Below are 19077 nucleotides of genomic sequence, written 5' to 3'. Positions count from 1 at the left end.
AACTAAAAGTCCTAGACAGACAAGGAAAGGATGCAGAGCTTACTCTCCATATTTATTACAGAGTGAACAAATTCTGTTCAGTTATTCGCACCTTTCAGAAAATATTGGAACCCCTAAATAGAGGGAAAAAGACTTGGGGCCTTCTTCACATTATAAAAAAAATTCCATTCCTGTGTGCTACTCTACTCCAATGTATGTCTGGTCACAGCTATCGCAAATGAATTTTGTAAATGCAGTTCTAAGGGATTTTGTAAATCCATATTTAATTTGGCAACAGAAATAACGTTTACTATTTAGTCAAGAATCGATAGATTTAGGAAGTTGACATGTTTATCTTCAATTGGATCTCGTCTTTGGGATCAGTTATGTACTAAAAACTGGACTTGTCTAGGTTAGGCAGCATGAATAAATTTTGTGAAACAGGGCTAAAAATGTATTTCGTTTATTTCAGTCTGCTAACTAGGAGTGTAGATAAAATTCTGATTTTCTAAAAAAAAAAAAAAAAAAAAAAAAAAAAAAAAAAAAAAAAAAAAAAAAGTAAAATTTCAAACTATTCCTTGTCTCCAAATTTCTCCTTTCCTAACCAAATCAAATATTTGTACCCCAACTTCACAATCATGTTTTGAGATGTGAATCCTGTGCCATCCACCCTTCAGACCCTTCAGCAGTCTGGATACCACAAAAAACAGTGAAAAGCAATCCACACTGAATACGGCAAAGGGAGTGAAAAGGTCAGTGTGCCACAAGCATGTGAAACAGCAGAAGAAAATGAATATTGCCTAAGCTGAATGATTATGTGATTCAAAATGTTTAAATAAAATATATTTTGCCATTCCTGACATGAAAAAAGTGTAGGAATGTGTTTCAGAATCACATAAGAGATTACAAATTCTTTAGTTGTCATGGATTGTGTTATCTTGACACTTCCATGCAAAACTGATCCATTGCGTTCTGCACATAAGTTTGTTGCAGTGTTGCAAAAAACATTCTTTAGAATAGCAGTATGGTGTAAATACATGAATAAAATTGTAGTATCATTACAAATATGCCTGTTCCTCTTGAAACATATGATAGACAAGAAATGATTAAAAAATGAAAATGTGAAATGCGTTATCAAAGCAGCGTATTACTTTTTTAGTATTTCTAAAAGTCCTACACGTCAAAACGAGACTCTTCAAATAATGACTGCAAAGAAACTATAGCAAATGAAACTTATTGTTCTTTTTTAAATAGCCTAATTTTGATTAGTGATGTGTTAAGAACACCTGTTGCTCATTACATCATTAGTAAAGCAAAACACGCCCTGTTGATGCTACCCTTTTATGATTTAAACTTATGTCATCAGTATTTCGTAGTTTATAGGTATGTAAACTTAAAACCGAGAAATGCAAATGAGAATACGGGCAATACAAGCAAGCACAGATGTTGCTCTGCCACATCTCGGGTGCACGCAAATACCTTGATTTCAAATTGTTCAACTTAGTAGTATGAAAGTAGCTGCCTTTTTAAAATTGAAAGAGAAAAAAAGTGTACATATGAAGAATGTAATTAACTGTATACTGTGATACGTTTTCTGTGTACATTTTGTTGTTGCTTTCCTCCTTTCTCTTCCTCCACAGCGCGACGCTGTTGTGTGCTGCATACTGCCGAATTCTTGTAGAGCTCAAGATCTTCGTCTTCGCTGCTGTCACTGAGATCAAGTGTAATGGGCGATAGCATGGTACCAGAATTTCAGATTACCACCGAAGTCACTACAGGACGAAGTAATACACAACACTTTCGTCAACAACAACGCGTAATTTACGTAGCATATGAATCACTTATCGTCACAGTTCCCGCCATCATCCGCTTATCGCTCGTAAGACAATTCCCGTATTTGAACGATGTCAGTCTCTGCCTGTTATTTATATTTGTCAGGAATTTATGTTTATCCTTTTACAAATTTAATACTGGAGCAAGCATTTATTCATTTGTTGGCCAATTATTCATGTTTCAGATCTCGACCTGTCTGGATCTGCACATAGTTCTGGGGGTGTCGATAATATTGGGGTTGTCGATATTATTAAGTAGTGATAGACTGTAGGTGGTTGTCATATCTTTGCAACGTGTTCTCTTTGTGTTTGTAAGCACCTCACGAAGGCACATGTGTTGTCGTGTGATGAAAACATGAGGCATTTATCGGAAAGTGATTTTACTTCCAAAAAACAAAAAGTGTTTTCCAAAAAAGCCAAGCGATTTGATCGTAATGCGGTTCGTCGTAGCATATCTAACGGAAGTTGCAGTTTAGATGACGATGACAGTGATGTGAAAAGTGTTTCTAGGAAAAATGTGCTTTCATTGAGTGGTAATGACGAAATAACTTTAATGAAGTCGAGAGAGAAAAAACTCGCAAACAGGAGGAGTAGCATTGCCAAGTGGGATGTTACAGAATTATCTCCTTCCTCGCAATATGTCAAAGAAAAATCAGCAGATGATACAGAAAAGATTAGAAGTATCAGGGTGGAGAGAAAAAGGAAGGTGCCGCCGGCAGTAACACACACTGTCGAGAATGAAAGTATTGGAACAGGGAAGATAGAAAAATTAAGTCCGAGGGAACAGAACAGACTTACGAAAGCAGCGAGCACGAATAGGAAAGAAGTTGAAAGCGATTTGGAAGATGTTGAAGGTAAGTTATTATGGACGACTTTAAGAAGCTGTATTCGATAAGTAAGTGTTTTGCAACGCCGGCCGCTGTGGCCGTTCGGTTCTAGGCGTTTCAGTCCGGAACCGCGCTGCGTCTACGGTCGCAGGTTCGAATCCTGCCTCGGGGATGGATGTGTGTGTTGTACTTAGGTTTAAGTAGTTCTAAGTCTCTGGGACTGATGACCTCAGATGTTAAGTGCCGTAGAGCTTACAGCCATTTTGAACTACAACGTTTCATCTGCGTTTGCTGCCAAATATAAAAGTACTTGTTAATAGCTTAGTGCCCGTGCAACAATTTTTTCACTTATTGAAAAATTTTAGTTATAACACAAAGCATCCTTTAAATACAGTTGAACTACATCAATATTTTTTGCAATATAATGCCCCCCCCCCCCCCCCCCCCGGTACTCCCAATTCCTGTGATCTTGGTTGTGGTGACAGATTGGCCTGTAGTGTAGCCCAAGGTAAAAGTAGTGTGAGAAGGTGACAATTCACTCATGAGTTGGTGAAACCAACAAATGTAGACATAGAATAAAAGTGTATACAGGTGGTGTTCTGAACTGTACCTTAATTCTTTGTCTACAGTCACACCATATTTAACTCATTTTTCATCACAACAGTTGCAACTTCAATGTAAATTGAAAAAGGCATTACTAGGTTACAGGCAAATTTCCAACATATTTTGTTGCACATTAGTACATATATTGTAGTCCTACATATAACAAATAGAATTCATGTGTGGCCAGTATGTGAGTTACTCTAATTTCCCTACCTGTCAGTATGCTTGTGATCTAGTACTCAGTCTATAATGATATTACTGTTGTCAGGGCATTATAAGCCTTATGTTGCTTCTTAATTGCATGATGGAAAAATAAATCATACTAGCTGCAATGTGTTTGCATAATCTGAGTCAGAATGGGAATGACACGACACTCAATTCACATCCCCTTCGCTTTCCATCTATGTTTATGTCTGTACTATACAAGCCGCCTTATGTAAAGTGGCAGAGGGCACTCTTGTACTTTTATCCCACATTTGTGCTTTTGTCCCACTTTCTGATTCATCCACAAATCTTCCTGGGTGAATCAGTTGTTGGTAAGACCCAGGTGAGTGCAAACCTCTCTAATTTCAACTCCATGCTTTTTGTGAGATATACATAGGAGGAAGTAATATATTGTTTTTGATGTCCCTAGGAATGTACACACTCAGAATTTTAGCATTAGGGTTGAGCTGCAATGTGATGCCTAGGTTCCTTTGACATCCGCCATTTGGGTTGGGTGACCATCTTTGTGACACATGCCAAGTAGATGAACCAGTGATGACACACACTGCTCTTCTTTGAATCTTTCCTATTACCCTGTTAACCTTTTCTTATATGAAGCCCAGGCTGATTAGAAATATTTAGATATTGCTTGAACCAAGTTTGGACTGTACTTCCTGGGGATTCTTCTAATGAATCAAAGTTGTCATTCACCGTGTCTGTGATTGGTATTATGTTATAGTTTCACTATACATTGCTCTGCGCATATACTCAAATATGTTAAAAGAGTGTGGCTACTTCGAGTAATTATTCAACAATTGAGTAATCATACAGTAATGAGTCCTTATTGCATCTTTTGGAAAAAAGGAATTTCAGCCTTCTGTCTTTCATCTCCTTTTTTATGTCTTTTTTGTCATAGTTTGTCTAAATACATCCATTTACTGATTTAATGTAGGACCAGAAGTTTGTAGGATTTTCTGTCACATCAGTAGACAGAATTGTGCTTTCGAATTTGTGTAATGCGCCACATATACATTCCCTTGGGCTAATTTTGCCTTCTTTCATTTTTGTGTGTCTGGTTTAAGTTGCACATGACAAGCAAGATGGAAAGTATTAGTTTTGGAAGTAAAAGTGCATGACAAATAGTACAGCATTGTTCAAGTACCAAAGACCTAGGGTTGGCTGAATTCTTCTAAGGTTATACTGATCATTTACCAAAATTTGATAAATATGAAGAATCTAAGTATCGAAAGTAGGGGCAAAAAAGCAGTATTTCCCGATTCCCGAAAAGCATTTGACAAAATACCTCATCTATGCTTTTTATGGAAAGTACTGTTGTATGGGATATCAAACTGTGTATGGTGGGACTGAGGATTCTTCTGGTAGGTAGCATGCATCAGTTACCATAGCTTGGATGCAGAGTAATTGACATATGTAGACGTAATATTGAGTGTGCTGCATATGTTGGGAACATTGCTGTACATAATATTAATGAAAATATGTGTACAATATTTATAATAACATCAGACTTCATATGGCTCCCAGGCCGACCCAAACTTCCACATGCCACTCTGTCTACATCCCTATACCATAGTCTCTTACTTTTATCACTGAATGAGGACAGCTTAATTCTGTTGTCGGTCTGGAAGGTGTGCACGGATAGCCTAGTAGTAAGGTAACTGCTCATGTAGAGTGGGAAATCTGGGTTTGGATCCTGGCCTGTGACAAATTTTCGTATGTTACCAACAGGTAGAATGACTATACTGAATGCAGTTAATTCCAAGTTATCCTGAGAAAGCATATTTAAAATTTTCAAGAACCAGCTTTAAATGATTATCAGATGTCCATACGAACAGCCCCTACTGGACTATCCATGTCAGTATTTCAGGTCACAGTTCAGTGTAAACTGAAATACTGACATGCATAGTCTATTAGGGACTGTTCGTATAGACACCTGATCCGACTTGCATCTTACTGCACTCATAATAGCCACACATTGGCTGAAATCTAGATCTGCAATAGACAGATTATTAATGACTGACTGCTGCACATTTTCTCAACTGTGAATAAACACAGTTGCTGAGCACACATTCCACATGGTAAGAGCTATTTTGCTACTGGCAGTTATGGGCAGTAGGTTCGTTTTCTGATTTGGATGTGGTGTGTTGCTTATAGTTGAAGATTTGATTTTAAGTTTTATTTTGTGTTAATTATGGATGTGACAAGGAAGTTCATGAGTAGCTCTCTGCATGTCTCAGATTGGGAACGAAATGATGAGAATGATTAAATACCCACAGTTATTCGGTTTACTTGCTAAGTATGTTAAATGTTACATTTGTGTATAAGGTATGCGATTGACCAAAATTGCTGAATCTCAGACCAGCGACCAACATATACGGTGTTTTGTGCGGGACAGGGTATGGCATTCTGTCCTGAGTGGTTCCTGGTTTGAGAAGTGCTGACATATTGTTTTTGCTATTGACAGATTTATGTGTTGACAAGTGTGTTTTTATGGTTTTATTTTTCTATTGCAATAGGCCTATGTTTGTTATGTGTGTTTATGCACATGTTGTGTGTTCCTTGTTTAATGAAGTTGATGTTTGTGCAACATTTTTATGAATTTTTTGATTGTGTTGTTAGTTGTTGTTAATTACCTTGGATTGTGTGTGGTATTTATTTTTTTTCACCTAGCCTACTTCATGATGATGATAGGTTTCCAAAGTTAGTTATATGGGCGTTTTTTTGGTTTTGCTACACCGTAGACAGGTCAACTGATGTAAATTTTTGTTTTGTTAGTTTTCTCAATTTTTCACTCTGTGAATGGGTATTGCTTTTTGAATTTGTGTAGTATGATCTGTTTTAGTATTTTGATCTTGTTATCAGTTGTTGTAGTTGAACTATGTAGCTCAGCTGATGTTTTAAGTACCAGTTATCATTTACCTATGTTACTGCTGGTTTTTTGCTTTTTTGGAGCTATTGTTTAGTCTTGCTTATGTGATTGTTCCATTTTGTATACATAACTAAATTCATATTACCTTAAAGTTTAGTTCTCGCCCACCCAAACCCCAACTTTCCTTGGGTGGTCCTGTTAGCATTAGTATTTATGATTAAGACATTGTAAGACTCTGTACTTGATGTTTGTAGTTTTGCGCTGGCCGGTGTGGCTGAGCGGTTCTAGGTGCTTCAATCTGGAACCGTGCGATTGCTACGGTCGCAGGTTCGAATCCTGCCTCGGGCGTGGATGTATGTGATGTCCTTAAGTTAGTTAGGTTTAAGTAGTTCTAAGTTCAAGGGGGCTGATGACCTCAGATGTTAAGTCCCATAGTGCTCAGAGCCCCTCTTCCCCCCCCCCCCCCCCTCCCCTCCGCCATGGAAATGTTGAAGGTTATTGGTCACCAACTTGAAATCATGTTCATGTTGCATCTTGGGGCTTGGTGTTACTGATCAAAGCTGACTGGTGGTATCAAGTGCCCTGGTTTGTCCAGTGTACTTCCTCAGATGCTGGTTACCCATAGTCGGCAGCTGATAGTGTATGCGGGCAGTAAAGTAGCTGCTGTGACTGTTTACATTGTATGATTATGTTTTCTGTGCAGTATTTTTATTTTATGCATCAGTGTGTCTGAAGCTAGCAGCAAAAGTATGTAGAAAAATCAGACAGTTACTACAGTGATCCTGCAATTTGACCCCAATACTGTATGTTGATGGGGAACACATGGTTGCTACTGCAACCTTACTCTGTACACCAATATCGGTGGACTGACATCACGGACTCTTTGCTTTCAGACCCTTATGCTTATTTGAGGTGTCCCAGGAGGAGTATGTCATCATTCAGGGTATGACAGGAACAATCATTTCAAGCAAAAAACTAGGTATGGACATATGTCCAATTCCAAATGGTTTCTGAGATAGAACACATTTAATGCTTATTGGTATGTATTTTCTTTATTATTCAATACTCTGTCCGGTTTACACATGTACAACAGTTTAAACATTGTGGAATGCATTTTACAAAGTGGAAATTGAAACACATGTGTTTTTAATGCATTCACTTCCAAGCAGTATCATACTTGTCATATTACAGCTGTCGTACAGTTCACAATAAATGGTCCAGCATCTCACCATCAACTTCAGTGCATTGGCGTACTCTGGGGTGAACATGTTGTGTTGCTTGTTTCAGTGCCTGTGCATATTCCCTGACAAGGGCTGCAGTGTCTGTGATGCACCCATGCAGTTCATTTCGTATATCCATCATTTGTACCTATCAGAGTTCGTTCCAACTCCATCAATCATGTAGCACCAAATGGTGATTCAAATATGAATTTGGAAACTGGTTTCCATTGTGGCATGTGGATTTTTCTGCACTGATCGATAATTATTACATCCCTTGTTTATTTTATTCCGTGTAAATGTGACTTCATCAGTGAACAGTATGAATGGAAGCAAATGACAATTGTCATTTAACCAGTGACCAAATTCATGTCATTTGGTATTGTTGCCAGTGTGAAGATTTTGGACACACTGTATGTGAAATGGGTACAAGTATTTCGCATGTAATGATCACCATGCAGATCTTTGTGGGACACTGATACATGCAGAAAGTTGTTGTATGCTGGTAGTAGGACTATGTTGTATGATTTCAACAATGTATTGCTGTTCTTGCTCAGTTTGATGAACTACACAGGCTGAAGAAAAATCAGAACTTGGAGGTGTATACCTGTTTCACGCAATGTGCTGAAACACTGGTAGATGCTCTACAATCAGGATTCAGTATGTCTGAAAGTGCCAACATTATTCTTCAACAGCAGGAAGAGCACTACCATTCCAGAAGTCATAGACATACGCCATGCCTGCATATTCTTCAAATGTAGACTTGTATGATTTTAGCCAGTGCATGTACAAACACAGCTCTCTGTTACACTCTTAATCCCTCACACTACTTCACTCAAAACTCACCAAGTACAACTGCATGTTCAGTGAGCAAATTTAATCATAGAAAGACAGCCCAAGCAAAGCAGTCGAAAGCAACAATGTGGGTTGAGCTACATTAATATGTCAAAGAGATTGACTGGATAAGAGACACCAGTGCACACCAATAACTCAAAACAAATATACACATTAACTGTATTCTGTCTTGGAAACTATTTGGAATAGGGTATATGTCCATATGAATTTTTTTGGTTCAAATGATTGTTTTTGTCATATCCCTAAATACTGACCTTTCCGCCTGAGACACCCTGTATACATGAGAATTGTACACTATGCATAAGTTCTTGAAACATAGAATTATTGTAGCTTTTTTTTATAAAAAAAACCTTCTTTATTGACATTTGTTACTTTAAGGGTCTAATGTTGCTGCTTAGTATGCAGCTTGCCAGATACTCATGCTGTGAATAGTACAAATACTCCATGTCTATGATATAAACACTCCATGTCTGGCTGTCCATGCTCCAACCTGTGTGATCTCCCTTACCTGACAACAGTGCGTTTACCTACAAGATAGACAGCACAAGACTCGCTGAAATGTCAATCACGAAGTTACTTTAATTGAAATATAATATATATACACGATCAAAGGAAGAGCCACGTGTGGAAGCACCCACGTGATTTACCAACTGACCTGCCTACACTGTGACACTTTCTATGTGGGAATGACCAGCAACAAACTGTCCATTCGCATGAATGGACACAGGCAGACAGTGTTTGTTGGTAATGAGGATCACCCTGTGGCTAAACATGCCTTGGTACACAGCCAGCACCTCTTGGCACAGTGTTACACCGTCCGGGTTATCTGGATACTTCCCACCAACACCAACCTATCCGAACTCCGGAGATGGGAACTCGCCCTTCAGTATATCCTCTCTTCTCGATATCCGCCAGACCTCAACCTCCGCTAATTTCAAGTTGCCGCCGCTCGTACCTCACCTGTCTTTCAACAACATCTTTGCCTCTGTACTTCCGCCTCGACTGACATCTCTGCCCAAACTCTTTCCCTTTACAAATGTCTGCTTGTGTCTGTGTATGTGTGTCCTCTTTTCCCCCTAAGGGAAGTCTTTCCGCTCCCGGGATTGGAATGACTCCTTACCCTCTCCCTTAAAACCCACATTCTTTCGTCTTTCCCTCTCCTTCCCTCTTTCATGAAGAAGCAACCGTCGGTTGCGAAAGCCAGAAATTCTGTGTGTGTGTGTTTGTGTGTTTTATTTATGCCTATCTACCGGCGCTTTCCCGCTTGGTAAGTCTTGGAATCTTTGTATATAATCAATTTTCATTATATTTTGTTGTTATATTCAGTTGTAGTGTAATGTATCATTGTGAAAGAACCTGTTAATGAGTGAGCAGATCAGTAACAAATTAATTGTTAATGTGATTTTCTCTAGGTGACACTACCATTGGTTCTGATGTGCAGCAGTCCGCTTTTGAGGGACCAATCGTCACAACAGAAGAAGTAAGTTCAGAACCTTGAGTAACATATTGGCATGTTAAATATCTTTGTAAAGGTGCAATGGTGCTGTTCTTGTGAGTGAAAAGTTATCAGTTGCGAAATACAAAATTTAATTGCTTCTTGAATCCATTGTGTGGTAGTTTAATCCTCTTAATAACTGAAGATTGTAATACCACCCATCGGCTCCTGTCCTTGGTGTCATCAAGATGCTTGACACACCTATTTCAAACTTGTATAATCTGACAAATGAGATGTCATCTATGCGAACAGTCGCAGATAATATGAGAAATGCTTCAGTGGTTCATGGGCGCCACATCAGATAAAGTTGTGAATGCTGCGTAATATTTCAGTGCGATAACTGTGTGTTGTCTTCAGGTGTTCACTGATATGTTGCTGCAGTGGCTTGCCAATGTAAGCACTGGCTTGCTAGAAAAGTGCAGGTGTCAAGTGTTGGGTCTATAATGTCATCATAGATGAATCATAGAGGATGATGTTACCCAGTTGTCCCCTGTCAGAGAAAGAGGCCGTGATCTTTGTATGCTTGTGACATGGGAAAAGGGAGACGACAAATCAAGGGCCAGTATGCACACAGGCAGGTGTTGGTGCCCAGGTTAAATGTCCAGACTCCGATTCCCCACCTGATTTGACTTATTCATTCATCTGCAGCTGACAATGCCATAGTATTGCCAAGCTGGTTGCTATGCCTTGCTAAGTTGAAATCCTGTGTCTGTTAATCAGATCGATACTTATACATATTTTGACTGCTACTTTAATGATGGAGGTGGACAAAAGGGTCTTTGTCTCTCTGTTGTTCATGCTCTGTCCGAAGTCAATACAGTGTCCAGCAACATCATATAGTCTTCACGGGTTTGCTTCCGGATCACGTTGTGCAAATTCCACAACTGTCCGACATCTTCAGGTGGTTCAACCTTGCTCATGGCTAGGTACGACTGATGGTATCCATACACCGACACCCTGTTTTTAGAACATGTGTACGGAGAACACACAGTCGTGGAAATCGCTCATGCGTAGTGATTTGCCATATTCAAACTCCAGCTGCCGAAAATCGCAGAGTGGCTCTCCCAGCGTGTGTGCTGTACGCTGCGTTTGCCAAGTGGGGCCAGACATTACTTACCAATGGCCGTACTAGGTCACTGTTATGACGGGCCTGTTAGCGAAGAATCTTGATTTTCACGTCGTGATTTAATAGGAGCCAATGCAGGGTTCCAAGCTGCGCTTAGTTGAAATCCCGTTTCCTTGTTGATGAGATTATTGGCTGTACGGATATGTATTGCTTCCTTAATGATGCAGTTCCAGAAAGATGATGCCAGGGATAAATCTTCCGTCTTTTCATGAATCGTACGATGTCCTGTATTCAGCCAGTGTTTCGCAATTGGTGACTTTTCCGGTTGACGAAGTCGTGTATGATGCTGATGTTCATTGCAGCGTTCTTGTACTGTGCAGCATGTATGGCCTATATACGCTGCCCCACACTGACAAGGAATCTTGTACACCCCACATTTCCCCAGTCCAAGGTCATTCTTAACCCAACCTAACAGGTTTCTCAGTTTTGCAGATGGTTGAAAAACACACTTAATTCCTTATCTCCCAAGGACTCTTTTGATTCTTGATGACATGGCACCAAAATACGGCAAAAAGGCCAAAGTGGTGGATGTCTTTGTATCTTCATTCTGCTCCATAGATTGAACTCCCCTGGGCGTGAATGCATTACTTATCTGTCTCTCAGAATACCAGTTTTGTCCGAACACTATCTCCAAATGTTGTAATTCACTCAACAGGCTCTCAGGATCAGATACCACATGTGCTCTATGAACTAACGTACATAATGCACCACCGCATTGTACAGGAGGATGGCAGCTTGTGGCCTGCAGATATAGATCTGTATGTGTTGGCTTGCAGTAGACGCTGTGTCACAATGTTCCACCTGCTTTCCTTGGTATGAAGGACAATTGGGACACAGCGTCTACCACAAGCCAACCCATACAGATCTATATCTGCAGGCCACAATCTGCCATAATATCTAAAATAAAATGTCCAATCATAAATAACACACTACAAAAATTCGAAACCCGAAAATGCATCTATTGCCCATAACTGCCAATGTCAAAAAACTCTCAAACTACCACTAACTTTTCCAGCATTATTCACAAACAGCACTCAGAAGTATAGTAATTTGCTATAAGCACTTATAAACATCAGCAGCTTCCCACAGTAGAAAATGCCAGCACATATTCCAAGACGCCTTCTGTAAACACAATCCATTTTAAATTACCTGTGCCACCATGACATCACATAACACAACACAGTGATGTCATGAGTCAGGGTAGATGCGTGCTATCACACATTTTGGTTGTTCCCTTTTTTCCATATATGAATGACAGACAGTCAAAACATATTGCCACTCTGTGTTATTGCAAAATTATTTTCTGTTATCTTTCTACCAGATGAGTGTAGGCTATCATGTTGTAATAGGAATGCCATGAGGAAATAATTATGTTTGATGCTGTTATGCAAATGAATCATTAGCAGAGACTAAAGCATTACCCACTTGTATACAACTTTCACAACCTTCATAGATTATGTGCACCTTATTTATTACAGAGTTTGAAACTATTAGTTTTTCTGAACACTCCCAGATCTTACATTGTCATATGCTTTTTCCAAATCCAGGAACACAATACAAGATCTGTACTACACTTTTCCCAATACTTTTCCATCAGCTGTATTAGTGGAAGAGTGTCAATTGTCTCGGTGGACAAGTACTGGGGGAGAGGTAAAGGTCTCATAATCATGTTCCTTGATTTGGGAAAAGCATATGATGGTGTGCCAAGGGGTAAGATATGGGAGTGTGTAGAAAGATCAATGGTTCCAAACTCCCTAATCAGAAAGGCGCAGACACCTTATAAAGACTGCAAAAGTTGTGTACAAGAGGGGAATAGCAGTTTGGACTGGTTCAAGGCGGAGAGAGGAATGCAACAGGATAGTCTACTTTCCCTAGTATTTTTTATTGCACTTTTGGATGTGATTATAAAGATGTATCTCCTGGTGATTATGACATAACAGCTAGGAGTGCTGTGTAATTAACAAGGAAAATTTAAGCAAGTTATAACAGTGTGAAATAAAGTTTGTGCGATCAGCCTTGCAGAAGCCTAAAAGAGAAAAAAATTAGGAATGAAGACATCAGAGGATAAATTCAGGTGGATTTGTCAAGTACTACACAGCTCAAGTGGATGGATGTGCAATGAGGATGGTGGATAAGCACCTGCAACAATACATGGATAGAAATGTGCAGGGGAATAGACCAATAGGACAACCCAGAAAAAATGGTTGGCTCAGGTTAAGAAAGATCTTAAGACTAGAAGAGAAAACTGTGGAACAATATGAAGACTAGAAGTCTATCAAGATAGAGCAAAATGGAAGTAAATTGAAACTTTCTGGCAGATTAAAACTGTGTGCCAGACCGAGACGTAGAACTCGGAGCCTTTGCCTTTTGTGGGCAAGTGCTCCAACATCTGAGCTACCCAATCACGACTCACACCCTGTCTTCACAGAAGCTCTTCTGGAAGTAAATTGTTCATAAACATCATACCCGGCTTGATGGATTGATATGAAGATGGGGTAATGCAAATGAAGACAGTTGACCATTGTAACTGCCTGAGTATATTAAATCAAACAATCTCCTCTATTAAGCCCTGTTGTCAACACAGAACACTGATTGTTTTTGTAGCTAAATGAAAGTGAAATATTTGTCTTCATAATATGGCATGTATTTGCCAGGATATCTTGCTGCTATTTTTGTTTGTTGGCAGTGCATAGAAAGTTACGTTTATATAACCAATGAGAGATGAGAACAGGTTAGATTAGATTAGATGTACTTTTTGTTCCTCCACCATAGTGAAGTGGTCATTGGGAATGTAGAAATGTAATGAAAAAAGAATATGTTTAAAAAAAGTGTATGTTAATGTCTCTTCTACTTATCCGAAGTAAAATTGCCTTGTGTGTGTGTGTGTAGAAAAAAAAACCCTTAAACACACTTTTAATTCAGAAATTGTAATCATTCTACCTTGTTTGGCTTTTTGTTTGCTATTTTTGTGCATTGTTTGCTTTGATATGAAGGTTGTAATCAATTCCTTGATGCTTCAGGATGTGCCACATCAACCTTTCCTTGTTTTAGATATTTAGTGTCATATAGTTCTCTCTCCATTTTGATTCAGCACTTCTATTACCTAACTGAACATGTTTAATTCTCAGCACTTGTCTGTTGTACAACATTTAAAAAGCTGTTCTCATGTGTACTATTTATTGTTCATGGTACACTTCAATATAGTGCTACCTCCAGACACATAGTTTTAAAAAATACCTCCTAACATTTAATTTTACATGACATGTTAACTAACTTCTCTGTTCCAGGAAAACTTTTCTTACTGTTGCCAGTCTATATTTTATATTCTCCTTACTTCAGCCATTGTCAGTTACTTTGCTTCCCTTTTGGCAAAACTCCTCTATTGGTTTGTGGCTCATTTCATTATCTCAGTAATATTGGATATAATTTGACTAGATTCTGTTATCCTTATTTTACCTGTGTTTACTTTGTTTCCCCCTTATTTACAACAACCTTAAAACTGCTTTTCAACCCAATGTCCATTCTGTTCAACTTTTCTTTCAACTCATTAGCCTATTTTAAGAGAATTGCAGTATTATTGGCCATACTTAAAAGTTTCTTCTCACCGAACTGATGTTCCTTCACTGAATTTCTCCTTGGTTTATCCTGCATGATTGTAATAAATTTGTGTTTGTTAACTTTAATTCAGGCTGTGATGTGACAGCCAAAGAAGTGTAATTGAAAATCTTAATGCTGCAGCTAGATTGTTGGTTGTGTGGAAGACTGAAGTATGTATTTTTAGTTGTATTAAATGTGTGGACCCTTTAAACTGCTTTTATTTTGCAGGTAGAGAAGGCTGTTAGGGCATTGTTGAAACTTATTAAGGTGACAGCTGTGAAAAGAGGTCGAAATCTGTTTGAAAGCGAGGCTGAATCTGTGCATATGCAGATCAACTCTATTCGCATTCCGAGAACACCCACTAGAAGAATCAGATTGTGAGTTCTTGATTACTTTGTAGTTGTATGTACATTTACTTACCAGAAACTATAATGTTCTTGGTATTGATGAAGCAATTGATAATAATGTAATGTTGATAATAATGTACAACTTCTTCTTCTTATCATCTCTCTCTCTCTCTCTCTCTCTCTCTCTCTCTCTCTCTCTCTCTCTCTCTCTGTGTAGACTGTTTGTCACTGTCGCAACATAACTAAAATAGGTGGTGCAGTGGTTCCAACACTTGACTCCAATTTATGAGGATATAGGTTCAAATTCCTACCTGGATTTCCCAAAATGGTGAATGCAATTGTTGTATTCCTTTTGATAAAAAGCTCGTGCTTTGTATGCAGTGGTCTTGTCAGCATGTGATTCACTCAGCCATTTACAGACCTCTTATTAGCCTTGGGTACCTGTAAGTCTGATGTGTGACTGAAAAGCTGGAAGAGATGCCTTGTAATCTCTATCATGTGTCAGAGCTACTTGTAGCTAACTTTCCTAGACTTACCAAGCAGTAGCAGAGATGATAACAATGGTTGTATCTCCTCATACATATTGCTAGCCAAAGAAGTTAGAGGCAATTTACAGGAGATAGTATTCCACTTAAACTCTCCATTATTTGACATAAATATTCTTTTCTAAAAGTAAAACTACTACAAACTCCAATGTGACCTTTTGAGGATGGTACTGTATCAGAGACTATCACAGTGGGCTGTGGCCTATCAATTACTGGCACAAAAATTATTAAAAAGAGTGCTCATGCCACTTTGACCATGAAACTTAGAGTCCTTATGTTTTAATCAATGCATTCTCACATTCAGTCGCCGCCACGTGTATTTAATATAATTTTTCTACGGGAAAGCTTCTGAGAAGCATCAGCCTTGGCCAGAGTGCACCCATTTATGTAAGTAGCTCTGGGCAAATTTTCCTAGTGACTCGGCTATCAAGCTCTGTAAGGAACTCAAACTCAATAGCAATGTCTCATGTATGTGTAGTCAAGTGAGCTACTGTGACAGACTCCAGCTGTGTTCAGCTGGTGACAATGAGTTGGATGTCACGATATGTGCTACATTCTGTACTTCTGATATGTGGATGAGGGCTTATGCATCCACCTTGGACCTTTGTTGATTTACATTCCTTTATACATCATATTTTGGTGCATTTAGTAACATGTCTAAGATCTGCTCCTTTCGTAGGCAAAACAGTGTTTTCCAAGATAATCATGTAACAAGTACATGTAAGTTTATATCACTTTCCTTCACATATGTTCAAAATTTTCCCATTTGAGATTACATGTTTTTAAGGGTGCTCTAATCTGGTGCTTTGTATCATCTGGCAAGTCACTTTGTGTATGTAAACATGATTTAACTTTTCCCTCATAAAAATGTAGTTATACCATGCCAGGTGAATGGCTTGTCTGTGTACATATCTCCTTTTCTTTGGTCTATGTATTGGTTTCTCAGAGGCAGTAAAATCTATCAATTTCAAAGGCTGTAGAAGGCACTAGGTTCTCATCAGGTCTCAGTTCACCAGTGATCTCATCTTGCACCAGACCCGAGGTCCTCTTTAAAACTTTCTGCTCTAAAGTTAGAAGATTATTTAAGTCTTTTTTTTTTTCTGGGCGATCCAAGTTTTGCAACCAAACAAGCCCTACTGATTAGATTAGTGTTTTGTACAGCTGGCTTTTGAAATTCCTTGAGCGACTACACAATTTAAAGCAAACTGAGACAAAAAGTATTGTCGTTATGCATCTTGGATCCTTACTTTGATCTTGGGTGCATACAATGGTTGCTCTGTAAAGATCACCTAAAGATATTTAAAATTATGAAATCTTTGTAGGACATAGTTCTGACTATTAATGACTAAGGTGAGTCTCTTGAATAGGCAATAGTGCTGTTCATCACGTGATTCTTGGTTTTTGATCTTTACCCAAGGAGATCAGTCTCACATGCTCTTCCACCACAATGTTGTTCATGTGCTTCAGTTCTTCCTTAGATCTGGAAAACAGGATGGCATTGTCAATAAATGTAAGGTATATGATTTTCTATCTTTGGTCTTGTTCCTGTTGTGGAAAGCTTCGCTCAATTATCTTTCAGAGAGCCAGGTTGCACAATATCAATGACTTACCACCTCCTCGTCTCACTGCTGTGATTATATATATGATCTCCATGACCTCGCTCCCGAACCTCACTTTGCCTTTTGAATCAATGAGACACACTCTAATTATGCCTGTGAGTTTCTTGGTTCTTTCAGACTTGGTCAGGCAAGTCATCACAGTGAATACACTCATATGCCTTCTTAAAATGTATGAAGAACATGTGAGGGTGTTTGTCATATTCCCACATTTCTCAGCGCCTTTCGTGTTACATAGGTGGTTAACAATTATCCCCCATGAGTAGATGTTGTCCACACGGTAACAACCCTTTATGAGACTAATCTGATTTTCACCAGTCAATTGTTGATACAGTCCATTTTGTCGCCTGTCTGGTACGTAGGGCAGATAACTGTCGTCTTCCAATCTTCTGACATTTGTTTGACAATCCAGATCACCTTGATTACCGTATTTACTAGAATCTAAGCCACACTCGAATCTAAGCCCCACCTGAAAAATGAGACTTGAAATTAAGGGAAAGAAAATTCCCGAATCTAAGCCGCACCTGAAATTTGAGACTTGAAATTCAAGGGGAGAGTAAAGTTTTAGTTCAACCTGGAACTCTTAAATTCAGAGACGTGCATAATATTAACATGCCTATATTCACGTATATGTATTTACTTTAAATAGCACAGTATTTTCATCAAAAATAACATAGTAAACTTTTAATGACTAACTGGTAAACATTGAAGGCACTGTGATGATAAAATATTCATTGTTAATGTTATAAAAATATGTCCGTCTAGATATGAAAAGGTTTACATCACTTAGCTACATGTAATCAGAAATTATGCAATGGACCTCAATTACTACCTATACCTGACTTTAATTAACATAAGCTCATATTTCATCACACATAATTGGTTTCAACTTGCAAAGTACACAAGCCACCACATTTTTTCAACTAAAAGAAGCAGAAGTTTCACTTTGCCTTGTGATGTCTTCTTCTCAACAGTAACAGCGACACACAGCATCCATTACAAAATTTGGCTGGTTCATAATTTATATATGAAATCTCAGTGTAAGTCAGTGAATGATTTTGTATTCAAACAAATACCAGCTTTTATCACTGTAAACATATTTGGTTTAAAACATTGAAACTATAAGAATGTTGATTTTTAAATACGTAAATAAACATACGAGGTAAGCTTTTGCTTTATAAAGAAAAAGTATATTAATCGACTTGCAGTTTGTCATGCCATGGCTTTTACATGTTTCACTAATATGGCTCCCCAACTCGAAGTCCACTTTACATTGTAGCACAGACCAAATAAAATTGTTGCATTTCACGTGATGACGGGCTATGTCCAAGCCTTTTCAACAAATGCTACTGAAATGTAAAGTGGCAGCTTACTATTTGTGGCTGTGAATGCTACAGGATCTTCAGTTGTACTTATAGCCAGCAATATATCTCTTGCAGATTGCAGAGCTTCGTGATCCACAATGCAGCTGGCTTTTTACTCCACAATATATTAAGTTAGAGCAAACCTCTTCTTCCATAACACACAGTTTACCTGCACTTTTTAAAAAGTTCAGTAGTCATCCGAGGCTGATTTTACAAATGCTCAATTTTCACCATGCAAACACCATGCGCGTGCACCATGTTCAAACTAGCACTGACTACTCTGTCAATCTTTGTTCGAGAACTGTCTCTTCTCAAAAAGGGTAGATACCACTACTCACAAGGGGACCCTCCATACTTTATATCACGGATTTTGATGTGCTTCAAATATGTTGTAGAGGCACTTACCCTGATTACCTGGCTATCTAGTTTTTAGCAATGGGCCTTGGTTTTTGAGAAAATTGATTTTGAAGTTCATTGTGCACTTGTATACCCATAACAAACGTAATTGTTGGGTTCAAATTAATGATGATGTAAATAAAATAGAAAGAAACTTCCACATGGAAAAAATATATTAAAAACAAAG

The 19077-nt window shown here is 38.5% G+C and overlaps 2 protein-coding genes across 2 annotated transcripts in view; one reads left to right on the top strand and one right to left on the bottom strand.

The window, feature by feature from the left end:
• Window positions 1-1996, bottom strand: part of LOC126273153 (fanconi-associated nuclease 1-like) — a 160815-nt gene extending 158819 nt beyond the window's left edge. Inside the window, exon 1 of the mRNA XM_049976610.1 lies at window positions 1582-1996. Within this exon, the coding sequence (XP_049832567.1) occupies window positions 1582-1719 (138 nt within the window). The 5' untranslated portion in view covers window positions 1720-1996. The remainder of the gene's footprint in view (window positions 1-1581) is intronic.
• Window positions 1997-2063: 67 nt separating this feature from the next.
• The window catches only part of LOC126273156 (ribosomal L1 domain-containing protein 1-like), a 67032-nt gene continuing 50018 nt past the window's right edge, over window positions 2064-19077 (top strand). The window contains exons 1-3 of the mRNA XM_049976612.1: window positions 2064-2665; window positions 9817-9884; window positions 14851-14999. Of these exons, the coding sequence (XP_049832569.1) occupies window positions 2167-2665; window positions 9817-9884; window positions 14851-14999 (716 nt within the window). The 5' untranslated portion in view covers window positions 2064-2166. The remainder of the gene's footprint in view (window positions 2666-9816; window positions 9885-14850; window positions 15000-19077) is intronic.

Source organism: Schistocerca gregaria, chromosome 5 (assembly GCF_023897955.1).
Source record: "Schistocerca gregaria isolate iqSchGreg1 chromosome 5, iqSchGreg1.2, whole genome shotgun sequence".
In the NCBI taxonomy this organism is placed as follows: domain Eukaryota; kingdom Metazoa; phylum Arthropoda; class Insecta; order Orthoptera; family Acrididae; genus Schistocerca; species Schistocerca gregaria.
This window is presented reverse-complemented; position numbering and strand designations above follow the sequence as displayed.